This window comes from Heteronotia binoei, chromosome 13 (genome assembly GCF_032191835.1).
Source record: "Heteronotia binoei isolate CCM8104 ecotype False Entrance Well chromosome 13, APGP_CSIRO_Hbin_v1, whole genome shotgun sequence".
Classification (NCBI taxonomy): Eukaryota; Metazoa; Chordata; class Lepidosauria; order Squamata; family Gekkonidae; genus Heteronotia; species Heteronotia binoei.
In genome coordinates this window covers 70,688,983-70,714,300 of record NC_083235.1, presented here as the reverse complement: position 1 = coordinate 70,714,300, position 25,318 = coordinate 70,688,983, and the positions used below count along the sequence as shown (strand labels likewise).

At 43.0% G+C, this 25,318-nt stretch overlaps 2 protein-coding genes across 2 annotated transcripts in view; one reads left to right on the top strand and one right to left on the bottom strand.

Moving 5' to 3' along the window:
• The window catches only part of RHBDF2 (rhomboid 5 homolog 2), a 43,965-nt gene extending 34,356 nt beyond the window's left edge, over positions 1–9,609 (top strand). Inside the window, exon 17 of the mRNA XM_060252457.1 lies at positions 7,823–9,609. Within this exon, the coding sequence (XP_060108440.1) occupies positions 7,823–8,242 (420 nt within the window). The 3' untranslated portion in view covers positions 8,243–9,609. The remainder of the gene's footprint in view (positions 1–7,822) is intronic.
• A 3,653-nt stretch (positions 9,610–13,262) lies between these two features.
• AANAT (aralkylamine N-acetyltransferase) lies at positions 13,263–24,603 on the bottom strand. Its single transcript, XM_060252507.1, has 4 exons — positions 24,257–24,603; positions 18,241–18,508; positions 15,839–15,993; positions 13,263–13,613 (listed from the first exon to the last, which is right to left on the bottom strand). The coding sequence occupies exons 2-4, from the start codon at positions 18,395–18,397 to the stop codon at positions 13,308–13,310; spliced, it is 618 nt and encodes a 205-aa protein (XP_060108490.1). The 5' UTR covers positions 18,398–18,508; positions 24,257–24,603; the 3' UTR covers positions 13,263–13,307.
• Positions 24,604–25,318: the final 715 nt, after the last annotated feature.

Below are 25,318 nucleotides of genomic sequence, written 5' to 3'. Positions count from 1 at the left end.
GCTATAACAAGGAAAAGTACAGCTATTGATGGTCTGCTGGCTACTTAAGACGCTGTTTCAGTTTCTTCATCATAATTGTTTCTGTCACAATTCTATTGACCAGATGGGGAGGGACGGTGGCTCAGTGGTAGAGCATCTGCTTGGGAAGCAGAAGGTCCCAGGTTCAACTAAAAAGCATCCAGGCAAATAGGCATAAAAAACCTCAGCTTGAGACACTGGAGAGCCGCTGCCAGTCTGAAAAGACAATACTGACTTTGATGGACCAAAGGTCTGATTCAGTATAAAGCAGCTATGTATGTTCAAGTAAATTGTCTATAAAAGACAAGAATCAGAACAACTTCAAGTCTAATATAACATCTAAGCAGACTTATTAAGAGCAGAAAAATTACACTTGCTATTTATCCACTAATCAGATGATTAAGAAGTGTATTTAAGTCACGTATCTATAATCTTCTTCCTCTTTTTTTGACTCGTTTAATTTTATTACAGATATATGGACAATATTTTTATGATTTTTAATGCAAATGATAAATTTTGTAAATCTGTAGAGTGGTTGAGTAGCTTGCATCCCAGACTCTGCTCAGATTTCTTTTTTTGATACATTGGTATATGCTCATGCAGGCTATTTATATGTTAAACCTTTTGTGAAACCTAAAGATAAAAATTCTTTTTTTTTCATTATTCCAATTTTCATCCACCATGGTTAATCAGGAACCTTCCTTGCGGTAATTGTTTTATGTATTAAACATAATATTTCATCTGCTTCTGTCTACTCTGGTGAAGCCTAATCCATGACTCAGAAATTTTTATCAGCATGGATATCCCAGAAGAGTAGTGACATCAGCCTTAAATCAAGCTAATTGCAAATTAAGGAGGAAATTGTTTGTTCATTTCAAGCCCAACAAGGAAGGTGCAATATTTTTTCCACTGGAATTTTCCTCACTTGCTTTACAGATTAAGAATATAATTCTCAGGCATTGGTATCGTCTAAAGTGTATTCCATCCTGTGAAGCATGAACTGTTACTGGTTTTAAGAAGTCACAATCCATTAAGGACTTACTGGTACATGCTGATTTGAAGACATCGGAGGCATTGCCTATTTTGATGGGTCGCTGCATGTTCAGTGGATGCATTAGCTGTGCCTAGGCAGCTCAGATTAAAAGCTTCACACAACCTCTCGGCAAAAAAGTTTTCATCGTAAATAACTTCTCCAATTGTTTATCTTCTCAAGTTGTTTATGTTTTAATACACCCATGTACTCTTTTGTATGTGAGAGCAAAAACATCTTTTAAAGAACGGATTATCCAAACATCATAGCAAAATTAGGAATCTCAGTTTTGAAACTCCCATAATGACACATTTTGTTGAAAAACATCATCAACCCACTAATTTAAAAAAAAAAAAATTGTCATTGAGAAGATTCAGTCTAGGCCTCATCAATCTTATAATATTGAAAAGTTGTTATTTCAGAGAGAGGGCTTTTGGATGTTTACATGTGTATATTTGTCTCCCTTGCTTCTGCCTTGAAAAGATTCTTTAAAAAAACCAACAATTTGGGATTACAGTTTATATTACAGGGAATACAAACAAACACTGTTATATGGCAGTTAACATGTTTAGTAAAACTTTGTACGATAATTACATAAATCTTTTGTCATATTATAGAGAAGTACATCTTTATAATATTAAAGTGAAGTCCATGTTACCTATCCTCATGATGTTACACAATGAGCACCCGAATGTAGACTCATTTTGTCAAAGTCTTCCTCAGGAGTATTCCTATTTTCTTCCAAGTTATCAGCCTCTTGTTACAATTTAGTGTTTATCTTGGGAGCAAGCCAGTCCACAACCTCTTCTCTAAGCAGATGCAAAAACCCTCTGAATTCGGGTGGCAAAATGTTCTCCGCGGACCTTTTTATTTTCTTCAAAATTATCCTCGCAATACCATCTGAGTGTCTATATCAACAGCAAGCCAGTCCTGAACCTCTTCTCTAAACCTGATGCATAAGCCAAGGGTGACATGGTGTCTTAATGAGCTGGCAGACCGTCAGTCCCTTTACTGTATTGTACTTACTGTATTATGCATTGAATTTTTAATATATATTTGAATGGTCATACTTTTACTGTATTTTGCACTGTATATAGAGATTGTTTTTACTCATCACACTCTACTTTTTGCAGTGTATATGGTTAATATTTGGTTTGCACACATTTCAATACGTAGCCTTTTCTTTTGTGTGACCTCTGGTACTCAGTGCCCTCTTTAGTTTCTCATAGAGGTCTCCGCCACTTTTTTTTCCTCTTTCTCCCAAGACTTATATACACACTCCCTTGGGAAGGCAGTCAAAAAGTAATGTTAATTAAGGGAGCTGCAGGCCCTGAGCTCCTTCTGATCCTGTGAACATATGAAGCTGCCTTCTACTGAACCAGACCCTGGGTCCATCAAAGTCAGTATTGTCTTCTCAGACTGGCAGCGGCTCTCCAGGGTCTCAAGCTGAGGTTTTTCACATCTATTTGCCTGGACCCTTTTAGTTGGGGATGCTGGGGATTGAACCTGGGACCTTCTGCTTCCCAAGCAGATGCTCTACCACTGAGCCACCATCCCTCCCCTAATATGAACATATGAAGCTGCCTTCTACTGAACCAGACCTTTGGTCCATCAAAGTCAGTCTTGTCTTCTCAGACTGGCAGCGGCTCTCCAGGGTCTCAAGCTGAGGTTTTTCACACCTACTTGCCTGGTCCCTTTTTTGGAGATGCTGGGGATTGAACCTGGAACCTTCTGCTTCCCAAGCAGATGCTCTACCACTGAGCCACCGTCCCTCCTGCATATGAAGCTGCCTTCTACTGAACCAGACCCTTGGTCCATCAAAGTCAGTATTGTCTTCTCAGACTGGCAGCGGCTCTCCAGGATCTCAAGCTGAGGTTTTTCACACCTATTTGTCTGGACCCTTTTAGTTGGAGATGCCAGGGATTGAACCTGGGACCTTCTGCTTACCAAGCAGATGCTCTACCACTGAGCCACCGTCCCTCCTGCATATGAAGCTGCCTTCTACTGAACCAGACCCTTGGTCCATCAAAGTCAGTATTGTCTTCTCAGACTGGCAGCGGCTCCCCAGGGTCTCAAGCTGAGGTTTTTCACACCTATTTGCCTGGACCCTTTTTTGGAGATGCCGGGGATTGAACCTGGGACCTTCTGCTTCCCAAGCAGATGCTCTACCACTGAGCCACCATCCTTCCCCTAAAAATCCCCTGTGAAAATCTTATTCCAGGTATCCCTTTGGTTTCTGAAGACAACTGGCTTGGGGGGCGGGGATGTTATAAGACTGCTCACAAGTTTCTCTCTTCATTCTCATACCAAGAAGCCCCCTAAGGGGATTGTAAGCACCAGCTGATAACTGGTCAGTCCCTTAAACAAGCTGACCTGGCCTAGTTCAAACCAAGAATGCAAATCAGGGGGAATTGGATAATATGGGATTTGGCTTCCTTGCTTACTTGTTAGGAAAGGTTCCTAAACAACTATCACCAGAAAAGGGTAGTCAGTGATGGTGTTCCCATTTCCCCGTTGCCATCCATTGAAAGATCTGCCACAGAGCTCAGGTGCCTTAAGGTAGTATCTGTCCAGCCTTGAAGGCATTTTTCTTGCTGGAACTTAATTGTAAGTTGTGCACAGGGGAAACCTTGGCTGATTCCGCACTCACCTTGCTCCGGGGCAGGCTTCCGTTTCTGTGTGGAGCAAGCTGGTGATTCGCACCTGAAAAAAGCAGGTTTACACTGCAGCACGGCAAATTGCAGGTTTCCCCCATGCAAAATGGCGACGCGGAGCAACTGGTGCGAAATTGCCAGCTTGCTCCGCCCAGAAACGGAAGTCTGCCCCGGAGCAAGTTGAGTGCAGAATCAGCCCCTCAGTTTCTGTTTCGCAGTCAGCAAGCAATTGTGCTGCTTTTTGGATAACAGAACTTGCTAGATGTGGGAGACTCAAGTTTAAATTTTTACTCAGGAAACTTTGTAGGAGAGTGGCCTTGGTCAAATCTTCCTGTCTCCAAGCCTGATACACCTTTCAGAGATGATGAGTGCTTGTTTTTAATATAGAATGAGAACATTGTGGTCACCCCTTTCTCCAACAAGTACTTCATTCTCCCATTTTATCCTTTCAACAACACTGGAAGCTGCCTTGTGAGTTTCATGGTTGAATGGGGATTTTGAACCTGGGTCTCTTAGATCCTCTTTTGACTCTGTAACCACCATAAGAACATAAGAGAAGCCATGTTGGATCAGGCCATTGGCCCATCCAGTCCAACACTCTGTGTCACAGAAGAACATAAGAGAAGCCATGTTGGATCAGGCCAATGGCCCCTCCAGTCCAACACTCTGTATCACATAAGAACAGAAGAGAAGCCATGTTGGATCAGGCCAATGGCCCCTCCAGTCCAACACTCTGTATCACATAAGAACAGAAGAGAAGCCATGTTGGATCAGGCCAATGGCCCCTCCAGTCCAACACTCTGTGTCACATAAGAACAGAAGAGAAGCCATGTTGGATCAGGCCAATGGCCCCTCCAGTCCAACACTCTGTGTCACACAGTGGCCAAAAACAACCCCAAATGCCATCAGGAGGTTCACAAGTGGGTCTAGCATGGCATGCTGAAGATAAAATCCCCAGAGGGAGCTTAAGAGGCCTCTTGACTGCTTGGCTTAACTTCATCTAAAGAAACTCTGAGAAAAGCACCCTACTCCTTTGGGGAACAGGGAAAGAGGATCAACTGATTTAAACTTCCTTGTGCGGACAAAATAAATGACTGCTTGCGATAGTGTCTTGTAATTAATTTAATGCTGACACAATTGTATGATTTGACAGGCGAAACATTTTCCATAAGGTGGATGCTGAGAATAAGGCACCAGTAATCCTTTTTCTCTCTTAATGGAGGTGTGACCTCACTTGCTTCTTTTTCGGAGGCTATTTGAAAAGTAGGGCAAAGAGATACTTGTCAGAAAAGCGGCCCTCCAGCCTCCGTGTGCCATGCCAGCACGTGGGGGCTGCCCAATTGGCTTGCACGTGAGAGTTCCCACACACCCTTTTTCCACTGATAACAACAGGCAGGTGGCTAATCTGTGAGGTCTAAAGGAGATCACCCTGCTAATCTCTGGGGCAGCATCAGCAGTTTCTTGGAATGCAGCTCTGGGAGAGGAGCTTGCAGTTTTGCTGCTGAGTCACTGGATGCTCACGAGCCTCATGGCTTAGAGAGTCCTTTTCTTTTGGTTCACAGACCTTGTTTAGCCTTCCCTGTCCTGGAAACCAGGAGGGATGGATACCTGGAATAGGCCCACACAGCTGCTCTGGGTCACTGTTGATGTTTGAACCAAACAAGGAAAGGAACAGTCAGCTTCTTACCACTGGGAGAGGGATAGTGAAAGTTTCTTTCAAGTATCCAGGTTTACTTGTTCTTCATGGAATACTTCAGGCCTTGTCATCTGCCGTGAGATGGATGCAATAAAGCAATGGCTGTTTTGTTGTGTTTTGTTCTTCTTCTTTGGAGTGTTAAAAATGGATGCTGTGCTAACATTACAGGCCCTTCTTATCTCTTTTCCCTTTCTCCTTGACGCAGAGGTTTTTATTTCACCCAGTCACTGTGCCAATTCGCTCTCATCCTAGGGCGGTAGTTTTGCATGGTTCTGGAGCTCCACTTCTAGTTTCTGAGCCTTCCCATAGGCGTTGCCTGTACACTTTCAGGCCTGTGTATTGCTGATAGTCATGAGGGCCTGCAGTGTGAATTGTCTGTTAATGAAAACTTGGATCCTTAGAATGTTGAATTCTGTGTTCAGGTGCCTAATCCACAGTGGCGCTACCTTCTGTGAACTAGTAGAATACACTGCCGTGGGCTTAGCCTATTTCTCAGACAGAATGGAGCATAGTGTGATTAAAAGGCTTATTTCTGCTGATGCTTGAACAAGTATATCCCTATGGGAGGCAGAAGAATGCATGCAGCATATGCTAGAGCAGCAGGACACTGAGGAGCAAAGAAGGGCTGCCACTATCCAAAGTGGACGTTGTTTATATCACTGAACACCAGAATCCCAGAGCTTTGTTGTAGCATGCGTAGGAGTTGGCTAACAAGTGTGTTTACTGCCCTTGAGTTGGGAAGCCAAACACGTCTTTCATTGTTTATAATCTGACCCTGGGCTTGTTCTTACACAGTGGTGAGTAAAACAGCATTTGATTAAAGCTCGCGGTGCTGTGCTCTTACTGTTCAGTCTACCTGCTGGCATTGAATTTGGTCAGTGATTCATTACTTGAATGGGAATAAGGCATCATGTGGAGCTGTCCAGGCACCATAAGGCTTCTGCGTCTATCGCTTGAAGATCCAGGCTGTCCTGTCCAGAAAGGATTAATTGACATGTTATGACTGGAGGCCAAAGCCCACACCATCCCCAGCGTTACCGCCTGCCATATTAAAGTACTTTAAAATGAAAATTAAAGCAGAGACTCTCAGGAATCTCAAATCTTGCAAACAAGATGCTGTGTACATTTCCAAATTTAAGAGGTCTAACATGCAAGGACTGGTCTCCTGCTTCTGTTTAATAAAGAACAGGTTGCTTACCTGTGACTGGTGTTCCACAAGTGGTCATCCATGCAGTTACATTGATGGGCTCTTGCAAATGCACAGAGTCCTTTGGAAATTTCCAGAGTTAAAAATGTTTTTGGCATGAGCTCTGCTTTCTTCAGCATTAAGGGCAAGGCCATACATGCCTGGAGTAGGTAGGGTCATCTCTACCACTCGTCTCTTCATAGACCTCCCCAGCAATTACCCCTTTGGGAACTTTCTGAGTCAATTGTTCTTGTTTCTGTATCTTGTTTGTTTTGATTAAAATAAGGGAAGAGAGAAGAGAGAGGGAATGAGCTTTCCCAAAGAAAAAGAGTCTTTGAGGCAAGTGGGAGCAGAGTTTGCACCAAAGTTGTTTTTTAAGCTCTAGAAGTTCCCAGAGGGGGGGGATTCTAGGGACACTTGAGATCCCATCAGTGTAATGCACAGAAACCAGGGTGAGGATGAATTCCAAATGCTGAAATTAAGCCTCAGACTTGGAATAAAACATGCAAACCGATTAAGCTTAGGCAAAGTAGCAAAGATACCCTTTTCTTAATGGTGAGCACAGAATCTTGTGGAACAGAACAGGAAGGAAGCCCTGTGACAGTGTACTCTCCTAGTAATATAGCTGCTGCATTGAAAATCCAGGACTAAATAAAAGAAATTATGTAAAAGGGGAGTTGGAGATGCACCTTCAAGTCAGAGAGTGCTTTAGTAAAGCTGAGCACATCTCCTTACAGTTCATGACGCATTTCACTGGAAAGGAGCTGCATAATCCAAGTCAGACCACTGAACCATGATTGGCGACAGGTTTGCAGGGTCTTTGGCTTTTCCCAGTCCTCCTTCCTGAGAACCCCCCACCCTTCAACTGTGCTCTGCCTATTCCTCAAGGTGTTCACTGGTATAGTCCCCAACTTGCCTGCGCATTGTAGACTGAAATATGTAGAAATATTTACCTACCCTTCACTTGGAATCAGATTGGATCTAGAGTTTTGAACACCGTGGCTTTGGTTAGATTCCTTGATCAGCTAGCCAGTATTTGTAATCCAGCGGGGGTGGGGGGAAGGTCACAAGATCTCAGAATTTGAGACCATTCAGGAGTCATTATGCTGAAGCTTCATGACTGAACACACTGGAGTTATACTGTCTACAGGGTTTTTGTTGAGTGAGGTGTTGCGGCAAGGTATCTTGGATGGATTAATTAGACCAGAACTAACTTTATTCCATTTCCTCTATTTCAGGTTGGTCCAGCAGGATCCCAATTTGGTTTGCTCGCCTGCCTTTTTGTGGAACTTTTCCAGAGCTGGCAGGTTCTCGAGAAGCCCTGGAAGGCTTTTTTGAACCTGTCTGGAATTGTCCTCTTCCTCTTTGTCTGTGGCCTCTTGCCATGGATTGACAACATAGCACACATATTTGGCTTCCTCAGTGGCCTCTTGCTTTCATTTTCGTTTCTACCCTACATCACCTTTGGTACTGTGGACAAGTATCGCAAAAGAATCATGATCATAGTCTCCCTGCTGGTCTTCATCGGTCTGTTTGCTTCTCTTGTGATCTGGCTGTATGTGTACCCCATTAATTGGCACTGGACTGAGTATCTCACTTGTTTGCCTTTCACCACCAAGTTCTGTGAGAAGTATGATTTGGACCAGATCTTGCACTGATGGTTTTGGGAGGCCATTAAATGAGTTTGTGGGAGAGGATTATAATCTTGCTGGATTTTCAGCAACTAGGAGTGGATAGAAGTCACTTTGGTGACAAAATGCAAGGCATATCTGTTTCTGGCTTCCCCATGGAAATCCCCCTGTCCCTGAGTTTTACTCATGCAGTAGAGTCTGGTTTTTGAGATGCATCCCCGCCCCCCCTTCCCCAAAAAAAAAATGAAGTGGAACAACTGTAACTTTTGTAAACTTCCTGGATATGCGGAAACATATATGTGCTTCATGCTCTTGCATGGCAGTTTCTGGGCATTGAGTAGCTGCTTCTGGGGGGTTTAGCAGTGAAGTAAGATCATTTCCCTGTCATGTCTTGAGCCCCAGCTGGGATGTAGTTTTGTTGTACTGGAGGCATTTGCTCTACAGTGCAGCGGTAGACTGCAGTCTTCTGCCAAACCTTTGATGCTGTGACCCCAGTTTGCAGGGAAGAACAATGAACCTGCTCTGCCCACCTCTTCCTCTTGTGCCTGGTCTGGTTTTGATGAGCTGGAAAGGACTCAGTGACATCCTTCATCTGTGGGACTGACAGGATCCTGTGAGAGGGAGGCCTGGTAGGAAGTGACAAGGCAATGTCCTGTCGCACTGCCTGTTTCTAGACTTTTCTTTTTTGAAGGTCATTTTCTCCTATGCAATTCTTGATCTTTGGTCCCTTTCCTAATGCCTTTTGGCAGAATATGGTGCTTGAACTTCGTGGCAATTGTCCCTGCCTTAGTGCCTTTTTGTGGTACTATGAAATGTACTGTGAAAATACCTCCCCCACCCCCTTTTGACCAAGGGGGTGTTTTATATGCATTTTGTTTTCTTCTATTCAGAACTTGTGTGTGTAACTAGAGTTGAATCCTTCTCTGGCAAAGTGTGTTGGTGCTTTTAAAGAAATCTTGTGCCATCTGCAAGGATTCCAGGCCTTGTGTTCAATTATTCAGGGAGCGCTCAAGGATTTTCGTAAAAGCAAATTTAAACTTGGCTTGGAATCACTCTGGAAAAGAAAAGAGGCCAACCGTGTTCAGTGGTGAGAGACCAAATGGGCTGGGGTGTGTATCTGAATTAATGAATGAGTTTTGAAAATCAGTGCAAGTGTGTGCAGATTTCTTAAAGTGCATAATCACCTTGTGTTAAATCTCTTATATGGGACTGGAAATACTTTGCTATGCAAATGACCCTGTAAAAAGAAATTGGCATATCCATGTCAAGCTACTCTTCTGGCGGTTGGTTTGGGAGGGGTATAAGGAAAAAGTGAATGTGAGCTGTAACTTTAGGACCCTTTGCGTGGGGGTGGGGGAGGTTAAAAATATTTTAAATAAATAACTTTGTGTAGAGATCTTTGCACTGAATTATCCAAAAACACATGGGCCTCATGTCCCTGGGCAATGGCCTCTTCATGAATAAAAGGGGTATTCCTCTACACGCATCAGCAGAAAAACTGGTGAGATAGAACTTAGAGTGCAATTCAGTAACCCATGGACTCCTATGAGGGGAGTTCCCTGACAATCTGTCCAGACTTCCATTTTTATAGCGCAGCCTTGTTAAAATTTACAAGTGAAGTGTTCTTACTTCAGACCCATGTTGCACCCTAATTCTAAATAGCTGAACATTAAAATACTTTTAATCCTTCTGAAATCTAATAAACCAAGTTGGAATCAGAGGTTAATGCCATCAAGCTTTACTTTGGATTTAAGTTCCAATGCAGGCAGTGAAAAATTCATTAGACCAGGGGCGTCAAACATGCAGTCAGGGGGGCCGAAACAGGCCCTTGAAGGGTCCTATCAGGCCCCCAGGCTGCCATCTGCTTCATTCTCCCTGTATCTTGCTTCCTTCTGCATAACAGCTTGCTTGGCAAGGCTTGCTCAATTCCACAGGAGCTACAGAGCAAATCCTCTATTGGCTGAGGGAGGAAGGGCGGGGAGGCAGAGCTTATTTTTCCAGGCTCTCTCAATCGCACAGCAGAGCTACTGAGCCAAGCCTCTCTTCCTTCTATTGGCTGAGGCGTCTCCCCCCCCCCCAATCCCCTGAGGAAGGAAGGAAAGAGCCAGAGCTTCCTTTGCCCAGTTCGCTGGATCCCATGGGAGAAATACAAAGAAAGCACCTTTCAGTCCAATGAGTGCTAACGTTTTAAGCATGCTTTAAGTTTTAAAAAAAAATGCATATTTGTGTTTGTGTCCTTTATAAAGTCTATATCTCTGCTTCCTAATCTTAAATAGCTATACGCATGGCCCAGCCTGACATGGCCCGGATCATTTATGTCAGATCCGTCCCTCATAAAAAATGAGTTCGACGCCCCTGCATTAGACTAAATTTCATTTCGGCTGTTTGTGTGGTTGCCGTCAGCCAGTGCACTGTAACCAATAGTGAAAGCTCTTGTAATACTTTTATGCCTTACTGATTCCCAATCGCTTTGCTTCCTCCCCTTGTAGACTCACCCTGCACCATTACCTCACTCTCTTATCTTCTTCGTGCAGGACTCAAGCCAGCATTCATGCTTCCTTTTGACTGTGGGAATCCTTTTTCTTCCCTGCCCTATCCCCCATATAAAATAAGCTTCCTGATAGCTGTTTCTATGACACAGTAGTGGGAGGGAAGAATTAAAGTAAGTGCCCATTACAAAATACACATTTTTTATTCAACAAAAGCTATTGCAAATAAAATATGGCATGCAGAAGGTATGAGTGTCCCACAACGGCGTAGTTAACAGTTACAAATATCACTTGTACGCATAGCTGCCTGAATGATTTACATTACCATGATAAATTGTATACTAGGAATAAGCTTGTGAAAAGATTATCTTTTGAGAAGCATTTTTTTCCCAGTCCTGAAAGCTATTAATAAAATGAGCATCTTTTTTCTGTGCAGGATGAGGTAGCTTGCCCATAAGATTATCAATGCTTTTTCCCCCTCAGCTGTGACAAACAAGTCATCTTGCACTACGGAGCGTAACTATATCCATAACTCGATTTTTGTCAGGAGAAACAAAAAGAAATGCTTCTTTTTTGAAGGAGTAATTAAATTGTGGAATTCATTACTGGCGGATGTAATAATGGTTAAGAATATAAATTATTTTTAAAAGAGGTTAGACAGACCAACAAGCCATGGTGAGTAAAGGAAACCACCACCTTCAGAGGCAGCGAAGCTCTAAAACTGAGTCTAGGATATGACATTGGGGAGGGCCCTGGCTTCTTACGTTCCGTTTGCTGGACCTCCAGAGCATCTGCTTGCTGCACTAAATGGTCCACAGGCCTGACCCAGCAGGGCCCTTCTTAGGACTAGATACTGCCTGAAGGAAGTGGTAACCCGGCCTAGCTTGAATGTGGTAACTGGCACTAGTATGTTAGCTAACGTTTTAAAAAAAACTTTCTTCCATTATGGACGGTACCTGACTTGGTTCACAGCAGCTGAAGTTCTGACAAGATACACTGAACATACATCCGTGACCCTTTGGCTGGCTGAAGCTGAAGCTCCACCTAGACGTCTAAGTTTCAAGGGACAGGAAATGTGGCGAGGTTTGATCTGTTCTCAGCAGGCATGCGGTATAGAAATGTGGCAAGTACTACAGTAGGGACAAGAGTTTTGAATGCTGCTTTTACAATCAAAGCATTTTGGGTCACGCAGTGGTGCCTTCTTTGTTGCTCACTGGCAAATGCTATCATTCCCTACTCCCCCACTCAAGGAGATGACAGCCATTAGTCAGGGTGCTTCGTCTAACTGAATCAATCCATATTAACGCTTGTCTTAAAAAGCACTAATTCAGCAATGAAGAAAAACATGCTGAATAGGCCCCTCCCTTCTCCCCCCCCTCCCCATAGGGTTCCATGCAGTTGAACACGTGAAGCTACTTTATACTGAATCATACCCTTGGTCCATCAAAGTCAATATTATCTACTCAGATCGGCAGTGGCTCTCCAGGGTATCTGGTTTTTGCATCACCTCCTACCTTTCAACTGGAGAGCCTGGAACCTTCTGCCTGCTAAGCAGATGCTCTGCCATTGACTCATGGCTCCTCCCTCTGCACTGCCTCTTATCAGCAAAGGCGGCTTTCAGACCCCCACAACTGACGCTAGTATGTAATATCTCTTCTAAAACCTGTGAGATAAAGTAGCTAAGATGTAGGAAGTCTTTCACTCTTGAGATGAGGGGGACACTTTTAGCAATTGAGGCTTCTTTCATATTTACCAAACATAACAACACAAGAAATCGGACGGAAGGAAGAGTTTCTTTGCACCAACCTAATTAACCTGTGCTCTTCTTCAGGCAATTTGACTGTTCTACTAACCCCAGAAAGATGCAAACAGTCACTAGCAAAGCCACATTGAGAGTCTGCTGTTTGCTTATTTATGCAAATACTGATTTGGTAGTTAAAGATGCAAGTTTGCAAGGGATAGTTGCTACTGCTTGACTACTTGACTACTGCTACTACTATTGAGGTCCTCTGAAAATCAACAAATGCTTAACTGCAAAATCTGTTGCAATCCACTGAAGTATTCTCGTTTACAGAAGAAAAGTTTAAAGGTGTTGTCATGCCAGATTTTTGGGACTTTCACATGTTAGTTGTTCCCTCGTCTGTATAATCATGGTGATTACAGAGCCGTGCTAAGATACAGATTAGAAAAGTGCTGGGCTGAGGCTTTAGTGACTATGTTTAAAGACGGTGAAATAGACAAGCCAGGAAGGCTAGGCCTTAGATTTCTGCTTTGTTATATAAATGACAGCTGGGATAGTAGATGTTGACTGTAACGTGTCATGTGTTGCTGACATATTAATGTGAATTTAGCAGTTTTTGTCGCACTTCTTATGAAGTAACGCAACTTTTATTTTGTGTGAGTCAGCGTGCCTGACCAGCGAATGATGTGGAAGGCCTTTGTAGCATGTTGTACCTAGGAGAGTCAGTTCAGTGCTTCAACGACAGGTCTCCCCCCTTATACCTCACTGGGGTTCCACTTGAAGACTTGGATGTCGCTGGAAAGGAACTTGCCAGTCACTAGCAACACAAGCTGGAAAGTAGGGGGAAAAATGAGGCATGAGCTCAGCAGCCACTATTCCTGCGCATTAATGCCTGGCCATGAATGGCATATTGCATTTCAATAAAGTTCAGCGAGCCTACGGTGACCACACAAGGGCCTAGCACTTTGAAACCGCATTTAGCATAGAAAGGGATGAGGAAGTCTTCGCACATCAGTGTAGCTCGGCGGACATACGGCAGGCAGGACAAGTACTGTAGGTAGCGCCACATCAAGATGGAGCCTTTGCCTTGTTGGCGGAAAGTGCGATGCACTGCCAAAACGTGGATGTGGACTGTGGAGCCGTGGGGCTCATGTAGAGTTAAAGCATCCTGCCAAAAGGAGGAGAGAGAAAGCTGTCATTACACATGGTTTTTCCAATGGAGATACACACTCGGTTCTAGCACATAAAATGGCAAATAGCAACCATGTATTCTGTATTACGTCTGGCCTATCGATCAGTGCGTTCGTTGGTTCCACCAGAATTAGTCTCATCATGCTACATCTGATTTAGCCCAATGGGATGGGGTTCACTGGGGGGGGGGGCGGGGAAGGATACAGAAATTGACTCCCTATTGTATCAAAATAAACCCAAAAATCAAACTAGGAAAAGAATTTGCCTTTTGGTTGAAACAGACAAACAATTCTTGACTTGAGAATTGTTCTAATACAAGACTTGCAGCCTGTAGTTTTCTCATGGAGAGATATGTGATTGTAATATGCAGCTTGTTTATATGGGTGCTTGTATGCAAAAAAATGTACTCCGAATGAGGCAGTAATTGATTACATTATAGGACTTGTGCACCACCAGCTTCTCTGGTTCAGTCTCTCTACACCTGTTGCATTGCAGTGGGCAGAAATCTATGCAGCACCAGTATATGAGACTGCCATAAGCAGTTAAGTCCTCTCACCATAAACAGGAATGTTTATGGTGAGAGGACTTAACTGTGATCCATTAGATTCCCCCCCTTGTGAATCTGAGGGTCAGGCAACCCACGTTCATGCAATACAGGCAGATGAATGGATGAAGAAGATGATATTGGATTTATATCCCGCCCTCCACGCCGAAGAGTCTCAGAGCAGCTCACAATCTCCTTTCCCTTCCTCCCCCCACAACAGACACCCTGTGAGGTAAATGAAGATATTGGATTTATATCCCGCCCTCCACTCCGAAGAGTCTCAGAGCGGCTCACAATCTCCTTTCCCTTCCTCCCCCACAACAGACACCCTGTGAGGTAGATGAAGATATTGGATTTATATCCCGCCCTCCACTCGGAAGAGTCTCAGAGTGGCTCAAAATCTCCTTTCCCTTCCTCCCCCACAACAAACACCCTGTGAGGTAGATGAAGATATTGGATTTATATCCTGCCCTCCACTCCGAAGAGTCTCAGAGCGGCTCACAATCTCCTTTACCTTCCTCCCCCACAACAGACACCCTGTGAAGTGGGTGGGGCTGGAGAGGGCTCTCACAGCAGCTGCCCTTTCAAGGACAACCTCTGCCAGAGCTATGGCTGACCCAAGGCCATTCCAGCAGGTGCAAGTGGAGGAGTGGGGAATCAAACCCGGTTCTCCCAGATAAGAGTCCGCACACTTAACCACTACACCAAACTGGCTCATATACTACACCTCTATGAAGGAACATATTGAATCACCTCTGTCTATCTCTTGGCAGAAGCATCCCTCAATCTGTAACTTCACCTTTGCGAGGTCCACAGATGGCTGTTAGGGAAAGTGTAAGGGAGGAGGGGGGGACTGCCTCCACCAATCAATTCCATTACGGAAGACATTAGGGGGCCAGTTTGGTGTAGTGGTTAAGTGCGTGGACTCTTATCTGGAAGAACCAGGTTTGATTCCCCACTCCTCCACCTGCAGCTGCTGGAATGGCCTTGGGTTAGTGATTAGCTCTGGCAGAGGTTGTCCTTGAAAGGGCAGCTGCTGTGAGAGCCCTCTCCAGCCCCACCCACCTCACAGGGTGCCTGTTGTGGGGGGAGAAGATATAGGAGATTGTAAGCCGCTCTGAGCCTCTGATTCAGAGAGAAGGGTGGGGTATAAATCTGCAATTCTTCTCTGCCAGAGGTTTTAGCCCAGAAAACAACTTGGGAAATCTGTTGCTTTCAAAAAATCTGAACAAAATGTCTGCATTCTGCAAACAAAAATATGGCTTCTAGGGAAGAAAAACATGCACATTCTGCAAACACAAAGATTGTGGAAGTCAAGTTGAACCGCCAAAAAAAATCCAATCACAAATGTCAATTCAACACCTTCTAACAGGAACTGAACTACCTCAAAATTATCTCAAATATGTGCAAGGGGTTTTTTTTGTTTGTTTTTTGTATTAGTTTGTTTTTGTTCTCCAAAATTCTTCATCAGAATTCTTCATGAGTCTTTACCGTCTGGAGAATCAAAAGCTTGTGCAGTCTTGTAATATTGTAGTTGTTACTATTAAAAGGTGACAAGCTGATTAACACTACAACAACTGTAGTATTTGTACATATCTACATATCGTCTTGACAATTACAAAATGATAAGGAAAAACATTTAAAAGAATGTTTCTTACCTGGCTGAGTCTTTCCTGATCCCAGAGAGAACCAATAATGAAAGCCACTAGTCGCCCTTCTTCAAACCAACCAAGTGAGAGCTCCGGACATAGGTTCAGAAAGTGACGAATCTCATTTAGGTGGAGGGGGCAGTCTCCGGATACGGAAATAAATGCTGTAGAAAACAGGAATGTTTATGGTTAGAGGATTTAACTGTAATCCATTAGATTCAGGAGTTTTCAAGGATTCCTATCTGGCTTCTTCCTGCTTTCATTTTCCAAGTTCAGGTGAAAAAAAGAGTTACTCATTCCTACCTATAGCTCCTGTGAGAAAATATCCAGGCAACACCTTTTGTCACACTAGTTTGGGAACGAGGGGGTCTCCTGAATAAACTAAATAAGGACCAACCAAATAATTATTCTTCATACAAAGCTAGTCCTAACAAGAAGGCAAAAGCAAACCCTTTAGGTACTTTCGCGGATAGCTGTCTAAATTACTGAACACTTAAGCTTTCAAATGCTTAAGGTAACATGTTGCACACACATAAAAAGGACAGTGGCCACAGGTACAACCATATCTCTTGAATAGATACAAGAGAAACACTTTCTGCTTCATTCAGTCTTCGGGATCAAAATGACACCGAAACAGCTTTATTTCAAAGCAATAGAAGAAGATATTGGATTTATATCCCTCCCTCCACTCCGAAGAGTCTCAGAGCGGCTCACAATCTCCTTTCCCTTCCTCCCTCACAACAAACACCCTGTGAGGTAGATGAAGATATTGGATTTATATCCCGCCCTCTACTCTGAAGAGTCTCAGAGTGGCTCACCATCTCCTTTACCTTCCTCCCCCACAACAGACACCCTGTGAGGTGGGTGGGGCTGGAGAGGGCTCTCACAGCAGCTGCCCTTTCAAGGACAACCTCTGCCAGGGCTATGGCTGACCCAAGGCCATTCCAGCAGGTGCCAGTGGAGGAGTGGGGAATCAAACCCGGTTCTCCCAGATAAGAATCCGCACACTTAACCACTACACCAAACTGGCTCTCCTCAGCTACCTCAGTTCCCTGCTGTGACTAAGAACTAATGTGCAAGGGATTTTAGACAATGCAACAACTTAAGTTTTTTCTGTTGAAAAGTTACTCTTTCGTGCCATGTTACAAGCTGTCTTTTAAACAGGGAAGGGAGAGAATTTTTAAAAACCTTGTAATGCAGCACAGTAAGAAACAACACCTCTGATGTTATCAAGTGCTTAATTTTAGGCTACTGGATATTATACACTGTTCCTAGCAGAACTCAATACACAGTAGTATTGAAAGACATCTTTAATATATTTTCATTATTTTTAAAATATACATAACTTTCATAATTTTCAGATTTGGCTGCAAATCTCAAATGTCTGTGACAAAACGTTATTCAAATAGAAGTGAAAATATCTTAATATAGCCAACGACATTCAGATTCTGCCGTTGATCAGTGAATACGGAAAGCCCAAATTTACGTTTTCCAGATTTTTCACTGTGTAGTGCTTCTCTGTGGATAACGTATGTGGATTTTCACGTCACGATTTGAACCCTCATATTTCAGACAAATAATGGCATTGTGCTTCCCTCCCCCCTCATATGTTTTAGTCTCATCTTCACTGGAGAGCTGAAAGCAAGACTCTCAGCTGTCCTTCACAGTACGTACCCACTGTTGCTTCTAAAAGCAGTCTTTCCTTCCATCGCAAGTTTTGCAAATTCAAACTTCACTGGTCCCTCCATCAATCTTGTACTGATCACTGTGACCTCTTGAGACACTAGGCCAAACATGGGAGGATCCTTACTTCTATAGGGAAACAATGCCTTTGATTGTACTTCAGGCAGGCAGCGGTTTGTAATATATTGGCACCTCACAGCACCTTTGGGAAGAGACAGCTCAACCCTGCAAAGAAACTTGCACTCCGCTATACCTGTTTTAGCACACAAAAGCTTACAATCTGAATAAAACTTAGTTGGTCTCAAAGGTGCAACTTGACTTTGTTCCTGTTGTTTTGTTCCCATCTCCCCCTTCCAACTTCAGTGAAAGAAGCCAGTAAAATCCAGAACTTCTGTTTCTGAAATGAAGCAGGGCCTTTACACACATGGAGACAGCTGGAAAACGGGCTTAGTCTGTGGTAGGTTCAGTTCTTCGAAATGGCCAGTCAGAGTGGATACAAAAGGTACCTTCACTGGCTCCATTTAAAAAGGCACACAAAACCTATTTCTGGTTAAGGGGCAGCTGGTCTGGCTGCATTTTAAATTTGCTTGCTGGACCTTTCTAAATGTTTGTGTCCCAGCTTCCTTGAGTTTAAGGCCATATGGCAGGGTGCAAGTCTTTTAAATAAAGCTGGGGGTCAGGTTCGGATAATTTAGGAAACACAGGATGTGGGTGAGGTGCTGTCTTACCTTCTCTTTCTATTTCAAACACGCTAACAGCATCTTCAGGTGTGAGGCATCGAAACTCACTGGCAGGAAGCGTATGTCGACGCTGGCGCCCAGGAGAGTTCCGCGGAGCTCTGAAGTGAATTGGTTTGAGGAATGGCAGGACACTGATCACGGACATCCTCGCTGTTTATTTCTGTGTCTTCTGTAGACGTTTTGCCTGCTTTTGGAGGCAGCACGCTGCTATTTCAGTCAACCGCCTCCAGCACAATCAGCCAGCAGCTGAAAATACCTGCACAGAACATATCCAATTAGGTTATTTGCATCCCTCTATATATACACACACACGTGCCTGGTGTTAATGTCTAGCCCCTTAATTGTTGTCATCACTACCACCACTACTGGGAAAAATGAAGGTCCGCAAGGTTGCAGAGGTGTGTCACTTCAGCTCACACACACACAACGATTCGGCAGTTGTGAATCAGCAGTATTGACAGAAAAGGCAGAGTCAGTACACAGATGTGGTCTTTGAAGGAATGATTAGTCTGAGGTCTGAGAGGAGAGGGGCGTTTCCTTTGTGTCCTGCTTATAGGCTGGGATGCCTATAAACAGGATGCTGGACTAGATAGACCCTTTCATCTAATCCAGCAGGGCTCAGGTATTCTTCTAACTCGTCCAGCTTTAAATTAGTCACCTTTTTGTTACTTCTGAGTAATGAAAACTATAACAAGCCAACACACACAAACTTTTTTTTTTTTTTAAAGCTAGACTGCAATCACACGCACTAAATACTAATCCACTTTCAATGCACTCTTCAGCTGGATTTTGCCAGTTCGCGCAGTAAAATACAGTTGGAAAGTGAATTGAAAGTGCATTATTTAGTGTGTGTGATCAGAGCCCTAGAGTCGTATTTCCATGACAGTATATATATATTAACGAGCTACAGCACTTTGCTAAACGAAAGGAAAAAATAAATACCCTGCTGGAAGGCCATTTTGAAACCAATAAAGACCATTGCAAAGAAAGTTTGAAGCTAACAAATTTCCAATATCAGTAATCTTGTGAGAAAGATAAATATAATTACCATCACAAAAAAGGCAAACCACTGACTCCCAAGAAGACAACCCCGAAGCCGCCTATTCCTAACTGCCCTTTCTAAATTGCAAGCTACAGACCACCACCACCACCCATTTTTGTATATTCAAGGCTTTTCCACCAAAAAAGGCCCAGCAGGAATTCATTTGCATATTAGGCCACATCCCCTGACGTCACAATTGTTTCACACAGCTTTTTTGTAGGGAAAGCCCAGCAGAAGCTAATTTGCATATTAGGCCACACCCCTGACACCAAGCCAGCCGGAACTGCGTTCCTGCTAAAAAAAAACCCAACAACCCTGTATTCAAGCATCAGAGTCCCACAGCTCCAGCTGGAACTTGTTTAACTCACGGTTCACCTCTATTTGAGGAAACATTCTCCATTCCCATACTCTTTCATTCTCACTTGAGTCACTCAGAAAGATCTAATGGCTGCACTGGTTCCCTTTGCACAGACAGACATATCAGGCCTGTTTAGCTGAGTCTTTCCAGCTACTAAGAGTCTCATGAGAATGTTCCCTGTGTTTCCTGTGTTTTCTAGGAGCCATACAAGCCAGTAACTATCCGTTGGGAGACCTCTGGTTTAAAACTTTAAAGCTTTAGACACAAGGGTAAGCTACCGAAGCAAAAACGTTCACAATTTTGCATCACGCATGTAAAGTTTTTTGGACAGAATGGTGGTCTCTGATTTTGGGGAAGTGAGTTGCTCTATGAGAAGGGAAAATGAGAAAGCAAAGTGATATGTTTGGAGACCTTGGATAATGAAGCTAGGCATCTGAAGAAAGATGATGTAGTGATTCAAGTGCCAGAGACTGGAAGACCCAAATATGAATCTCTGCTCTACCATGGAAGCTCACTGGCTGATCTTGGGCTAGTTACTTTGTCCCAGCCTACCACACAGGATTGCTGTGATACAATGGAGGGGGAGGGAGGAGGAGAACAATGTTATAAGTGGCTCTGGGTTTTCACTAGGGAGAAAAGCAATGAATAAATGAATATGAAATACTGCACAATAGCAAGATCTGCACAAGCCAAAATTCCAGGATTCCTTGGACACACACAAAAAGGAGTGGATATTCAAAGGAAACTATTTATTTACTTTATAGCACAGCTTTCTCAGTGAAACTCAAGATAGATTTAAGCGAATTACAATGCAAAGCAAACTTTGGACAAACCAAGAGAAACTAAATAATATAACCTGCTAAGGCCATGTCCTTAATCAGACAGTTGATCTGCACATCAATATATGAAAGCAAACCAGTTAAGAGCCTGGAGATCTTTGGATTAATCAGCTATCATCTCAGCCATTAATTCAACAGATAGCCTCAGGGACAAACTGGACATGAAGGTGGCTTTAATGAAAATTACTGTGGGAGGAGAGGAGTGGGGAGAAATTAAAGGAAAAGGGTGCCAAGCTTTTCCAACTCCAGCTGCTTTCTGTTCAAAATTATATTTCCTATATAAAGACATACTGGGAATCCTTCAAGGACAAAAGCAGCTGGAGGACAATTTTTAGTTGAAAAATGGCTAACAGGGAAAAGGTTATACCTCTCCTGCTACTCATTCACCCTGCATTCTCACAGCTGGACGCTTCAAGTTATGATTCACAACTTGCCTAGTTTTGGAAACAGCTACTATTTTTGGAGAATGGAATATTAAAACGATGAAATGGCAGACTCTGTGCAGTGCAGGCTCTAAATCCATTTCAAACTCCCACATGAAATGCTACACAAATTTGGATAGTGATGAGAGATTTTAGCCTTGTTATCATACACCAGATGTAGAATGAGTGGCTGTGCAAAAACAAAACAAAAAACGAGACTGGTTCATTAATGGTTGCAGCTTCATATGTGTTCCACTTCACAGTCCAATTACAGATTGTTTACTAGCTAATGGTATCAGGGGGTTGTATGGTTTGACTAAAAACAGGTTGCTTACCTGTAACTGATGATCTTCGAGTGGTCATCTGTGCAGTCCCACACAACGGATCCGTTGCCTGCGGCAAGACCCATGTGTGGGACTGCACAGAGACCACGATGAAGATCAAAGTGCTCCCATTTCCTATGTTTGCAAGGATTTGTGATCTTTAAACCAAATGGGCAGCAAAGGAAGAGACTGCCCATACACATTTTTGATAGGGCTCCCTACAGATACAATAACTCTGAGGAATGAAGGGAACAATGAACATGCAACATACGTGCGTATGCTCCACGTGTTACATCTCCGTGTGCTGTTTCTCAGTGTGCTTCTCTGAGTGAAAGGGGAACTGGCGGACAGATCAGGTGAAAGAGATTAGCCCATTATTACAGGTCCCTGAGGTTAGTGCTTAGACGTGACAAGTGATCTGTACATGGAAATCTCAAGTATCATTCTCCCAACGAGATTTATAGGGACCAGTTCTTGATGGCCACTTCCTATATTAACATGGATCAGACATATTAATTGTGCATTGCCATGAGAAGCAAAATAACAGTACTTAGGAAATAGCAGCAGTAATTTGACCTAAAGCCTGAATCTTTCTTGAGGCTACGTATATTCCTAGTGTACAGTCCATGGTGAGGGAAGGTCCATAATTCTTGTGCCTACACAACACAGGACCCAGCCCAATAAAAGTGAGCGTGCAAAAGTCCTTAAGTAGCGTAGAGATATATGGTAGGATCTACTGAACACCATTCTCAGAACAGAGCTGTATATGTGTATGTGATTCTGCAGAAATGAAGGAAATATAGAGTTTGGTATTTGATGCAGATGTCCTTGTTCACACAGCATTTGTGGGAAACAAGATCACATAACATGGAAAATCCATGATTTATTAATACAGCATAATCTAGAGCAGTAATTCCCAACCTTTTTGATATAGTGACCCACAAGTCTGAATCTACTCTGTACAGTGACCTACCCAAGGCTTTTTGGCATCATAGGCAAACAATGACCTTGGCACCCATCCATTGCAGCATTCAATTTTCTATAGTACCCAACCAGGAGCTTTGGAGAAACCAACAGACATCATACAAAGGGTGCAGCTACTGCCACTATGAACCCCAAGCAAGTGGAAGTTCTCCTCCTCTGTCAGCTGGGCCATAGCAGGAGTTTGAATACGTGCACTCAGAGGGCACTGTGTTGAAGAGAGATGCAAATATGGCAGATAGTAGTGAAGAGGTGAGCAACAAAGGGCTCAGGTGCAGTATATCTTCCAAAGCAGGTATAGAGAGATGAGGTGCTTCAAGGGGCTGGGGAAGAGTTTAGGATGCTGAAGGAGCAGTACTGACAGAGCCCGCACACATATCTCTCTTTCCTCCTTTGGTTTTCCCATGGCACGCTGAACAGCTCCCATCTATTCTTCAACCTTCCCCCACCCCCTTCTTTCAGCAATTAGCATGATGTTACTAGTGGCCTTATGTTTTTTTAACCCTCAATATTGTCGCAAAAAGGGAGGGGAAGATGAGAATGCAAGAAACTGGCAAAGAGGAAAGAAACAGCAGCTGTTAGAGAGGACTAACCTACAACCCCCTTCCAGAGGCTTCGCAACTCACTGTTGGGTCCCATCTCACAAGTTGGGAAACACTGATAAAGGGATAACTCAGTTTTCAGGGGTCTTTTGGCAGAGAAAGGATTGCATAGCTAGAGAAACTCTGACCAAGGTACAAAATGCCTTCTGTGTCATTGACAACCCATGTTAATGCCATATAAACTAACATTACCAGTCAAGCTCTAGAAGAGTCTATGTATTTCCAGATATAGAGATGTATAAATCTATTCATATACCAGAATTGGTTCTAGCAATCATGAACAAAATTCAGACCACTGGTAATTGAACTACACCCACCTACTTGAACTCTGACTAATAATTTAGGTCTGGAAAATGTGACTGTGTTTTCCAAGGCACAATCTGAGGTCTAGAAATTCCATCCCATTTTCTTTGCCCCAAGACTGAAAGCTTTAATAATTAATATACTGATTCATGTCATTAGTCATTGGCTCATAATATGCACTGGAAAAAACACTTTGTGAAAGATTTTAAGCGCTTATTATATCGTTATAAAAACAAATCTCTGGTATCAGAAAATGTGTTTGGGGTCTTTTAGGACGACATTGCGTCAGCTATTTATTTAGATACATTTCTAGCCCTCTAACTGTGGCAGTCATTAAGTGTCCTTATTTCTGCAGGTAAATAAATTGCAGTATTTGTTACATGTCCTTAACAAATCAAGTATCCTTAATTTGTTTCAGGACTATTATTTATATCAGTCCACTGAAAGACCACCTAAACATTGACTAGCGCCTCAACCCCAAACACTATTCAGAAGTAAGTCTCACTGTGCTCAACATGACTTAATACAGATGTGCACAGTTAAATTTAAGTTTCAGATGCGTAAAACTACATGCAGCTTTAAAAAGTCTGTGGTAGTGATCCCGTCCATAGCTATATACATGTACCATATTTACCTGAAAGGAAAATGATGCTTGCCAAAAACCAGTTATGTATCAAAAGTCTTTATTCCTGTACCTACCTTTATATGGATGTAAAATAATCCATTATTTTTCTTGGCAATCTTAGAAAAAAGTCCTAGTGTTTCTTTTGGGTAACTATAGTAAATCTTATTTTAATTATGAACCCCGTGTAGGACTAGTTTTGCTATACAAGATGTGAAGAGTTTTTTAAAAATACATATATAAAAATTATAGTATGAGCATAATGTCCAGATTTGCCATGAACGCAAGTCACAGAAATGGTAGGAACCTTATTGTGGATTTACTTTGTTGGTTATTTAAATCGAGGTATTATATGATACTTTCTAACTCATACTTTGTAACAGCGGTTTCATAAAAATAAACTTCTACAGTCTACACACAATACATAAAGTATATACAACCACTTTCTCAAGGTGACTTTTTCCAGGTTTGCGGGTCAATTGTTATAACAGTGCAAAAATGCAGACTCTTACCAGTAAATGAAGTTTCCTTTAAGGATGCTTACAGCTGCCCCATCCGAGTGACACTGTGGCCTTTAGAGAGGTAAGATGGGAAAGAAAAAAGAAAGCAGACTGCAGTCAATTTTGATGTGTTTCCAAGCTTTTGTTCCGCAGAGGCTTAAGAAACTCCAGCTTATATATTAGTTATTTATACAGCATGTGATGATACTCTTAAGACGTTTCTAAACCCTCAAGAGACACAGCAAGATGTAAAAAGGCTTCAAGGTGACATGGAAACAAGAGGATCCGAGCAGGATTTAATTCCTTGGCATGATTTTCTGCTGAGGGATAAAGTGTTTTAGCTGATTGCTAGATATGAAAGGCAAGACATGAGCGACAGGCAAATAATCAAGCAAAGGTGCCAACAGAAACCAGGTGGAATGCATGAGCACACCATCACTCAAGCACTTGCTATGCATGTAAAATGTAAGCTTTCTTGAGAGTGGATGTGGCTCAGTAAATGTTACTGTAAATCCAGGTATCTCATTGTCTACCGTTTTTGCCTTTGGCCTTGTTGCATTCCATAACTGAATTATGCACATTTTTAGACGTAGTTGCAAGTATCACCAGTCAGTTAGCCAGGTATACTGGCTGCATAGTAAAATTACTGCATAGTAAAATTTACTGCATAGTAAAATTAAAAATGTACCTTCTAAGTAACTGGATTACATTTCCAATGCAAGGTAGGGGCAAGGTGCATAGAATTTAATTTTTTTTTTTCAATCTGGAGTGTGGGAAAGACATGCAGGCACTGGGAACAGGCTACATCAGTGTTTCCCAATTGCAGGGTCGTGACCCGGTACTGGGCCACGGAAGCCTCACTACCGGGTCACAAGAATAGCCAAAGCTAACCCCACCCCCAGCATAGCTGGCCCCGCCCCATCTCTGTGTTGTGCAGAGAGGAGCTGGGCTGCCTCTCCTTCCTTCTCCCCCGCTGCGTGTTTGTGAGAAAAGCTGGAGTCCAATGGAACTTTAGACCCATGAAGTGTTCTTCAAGGTATGAGCTTTCATGTGCCTTGCAGTATGTTCTTTTGG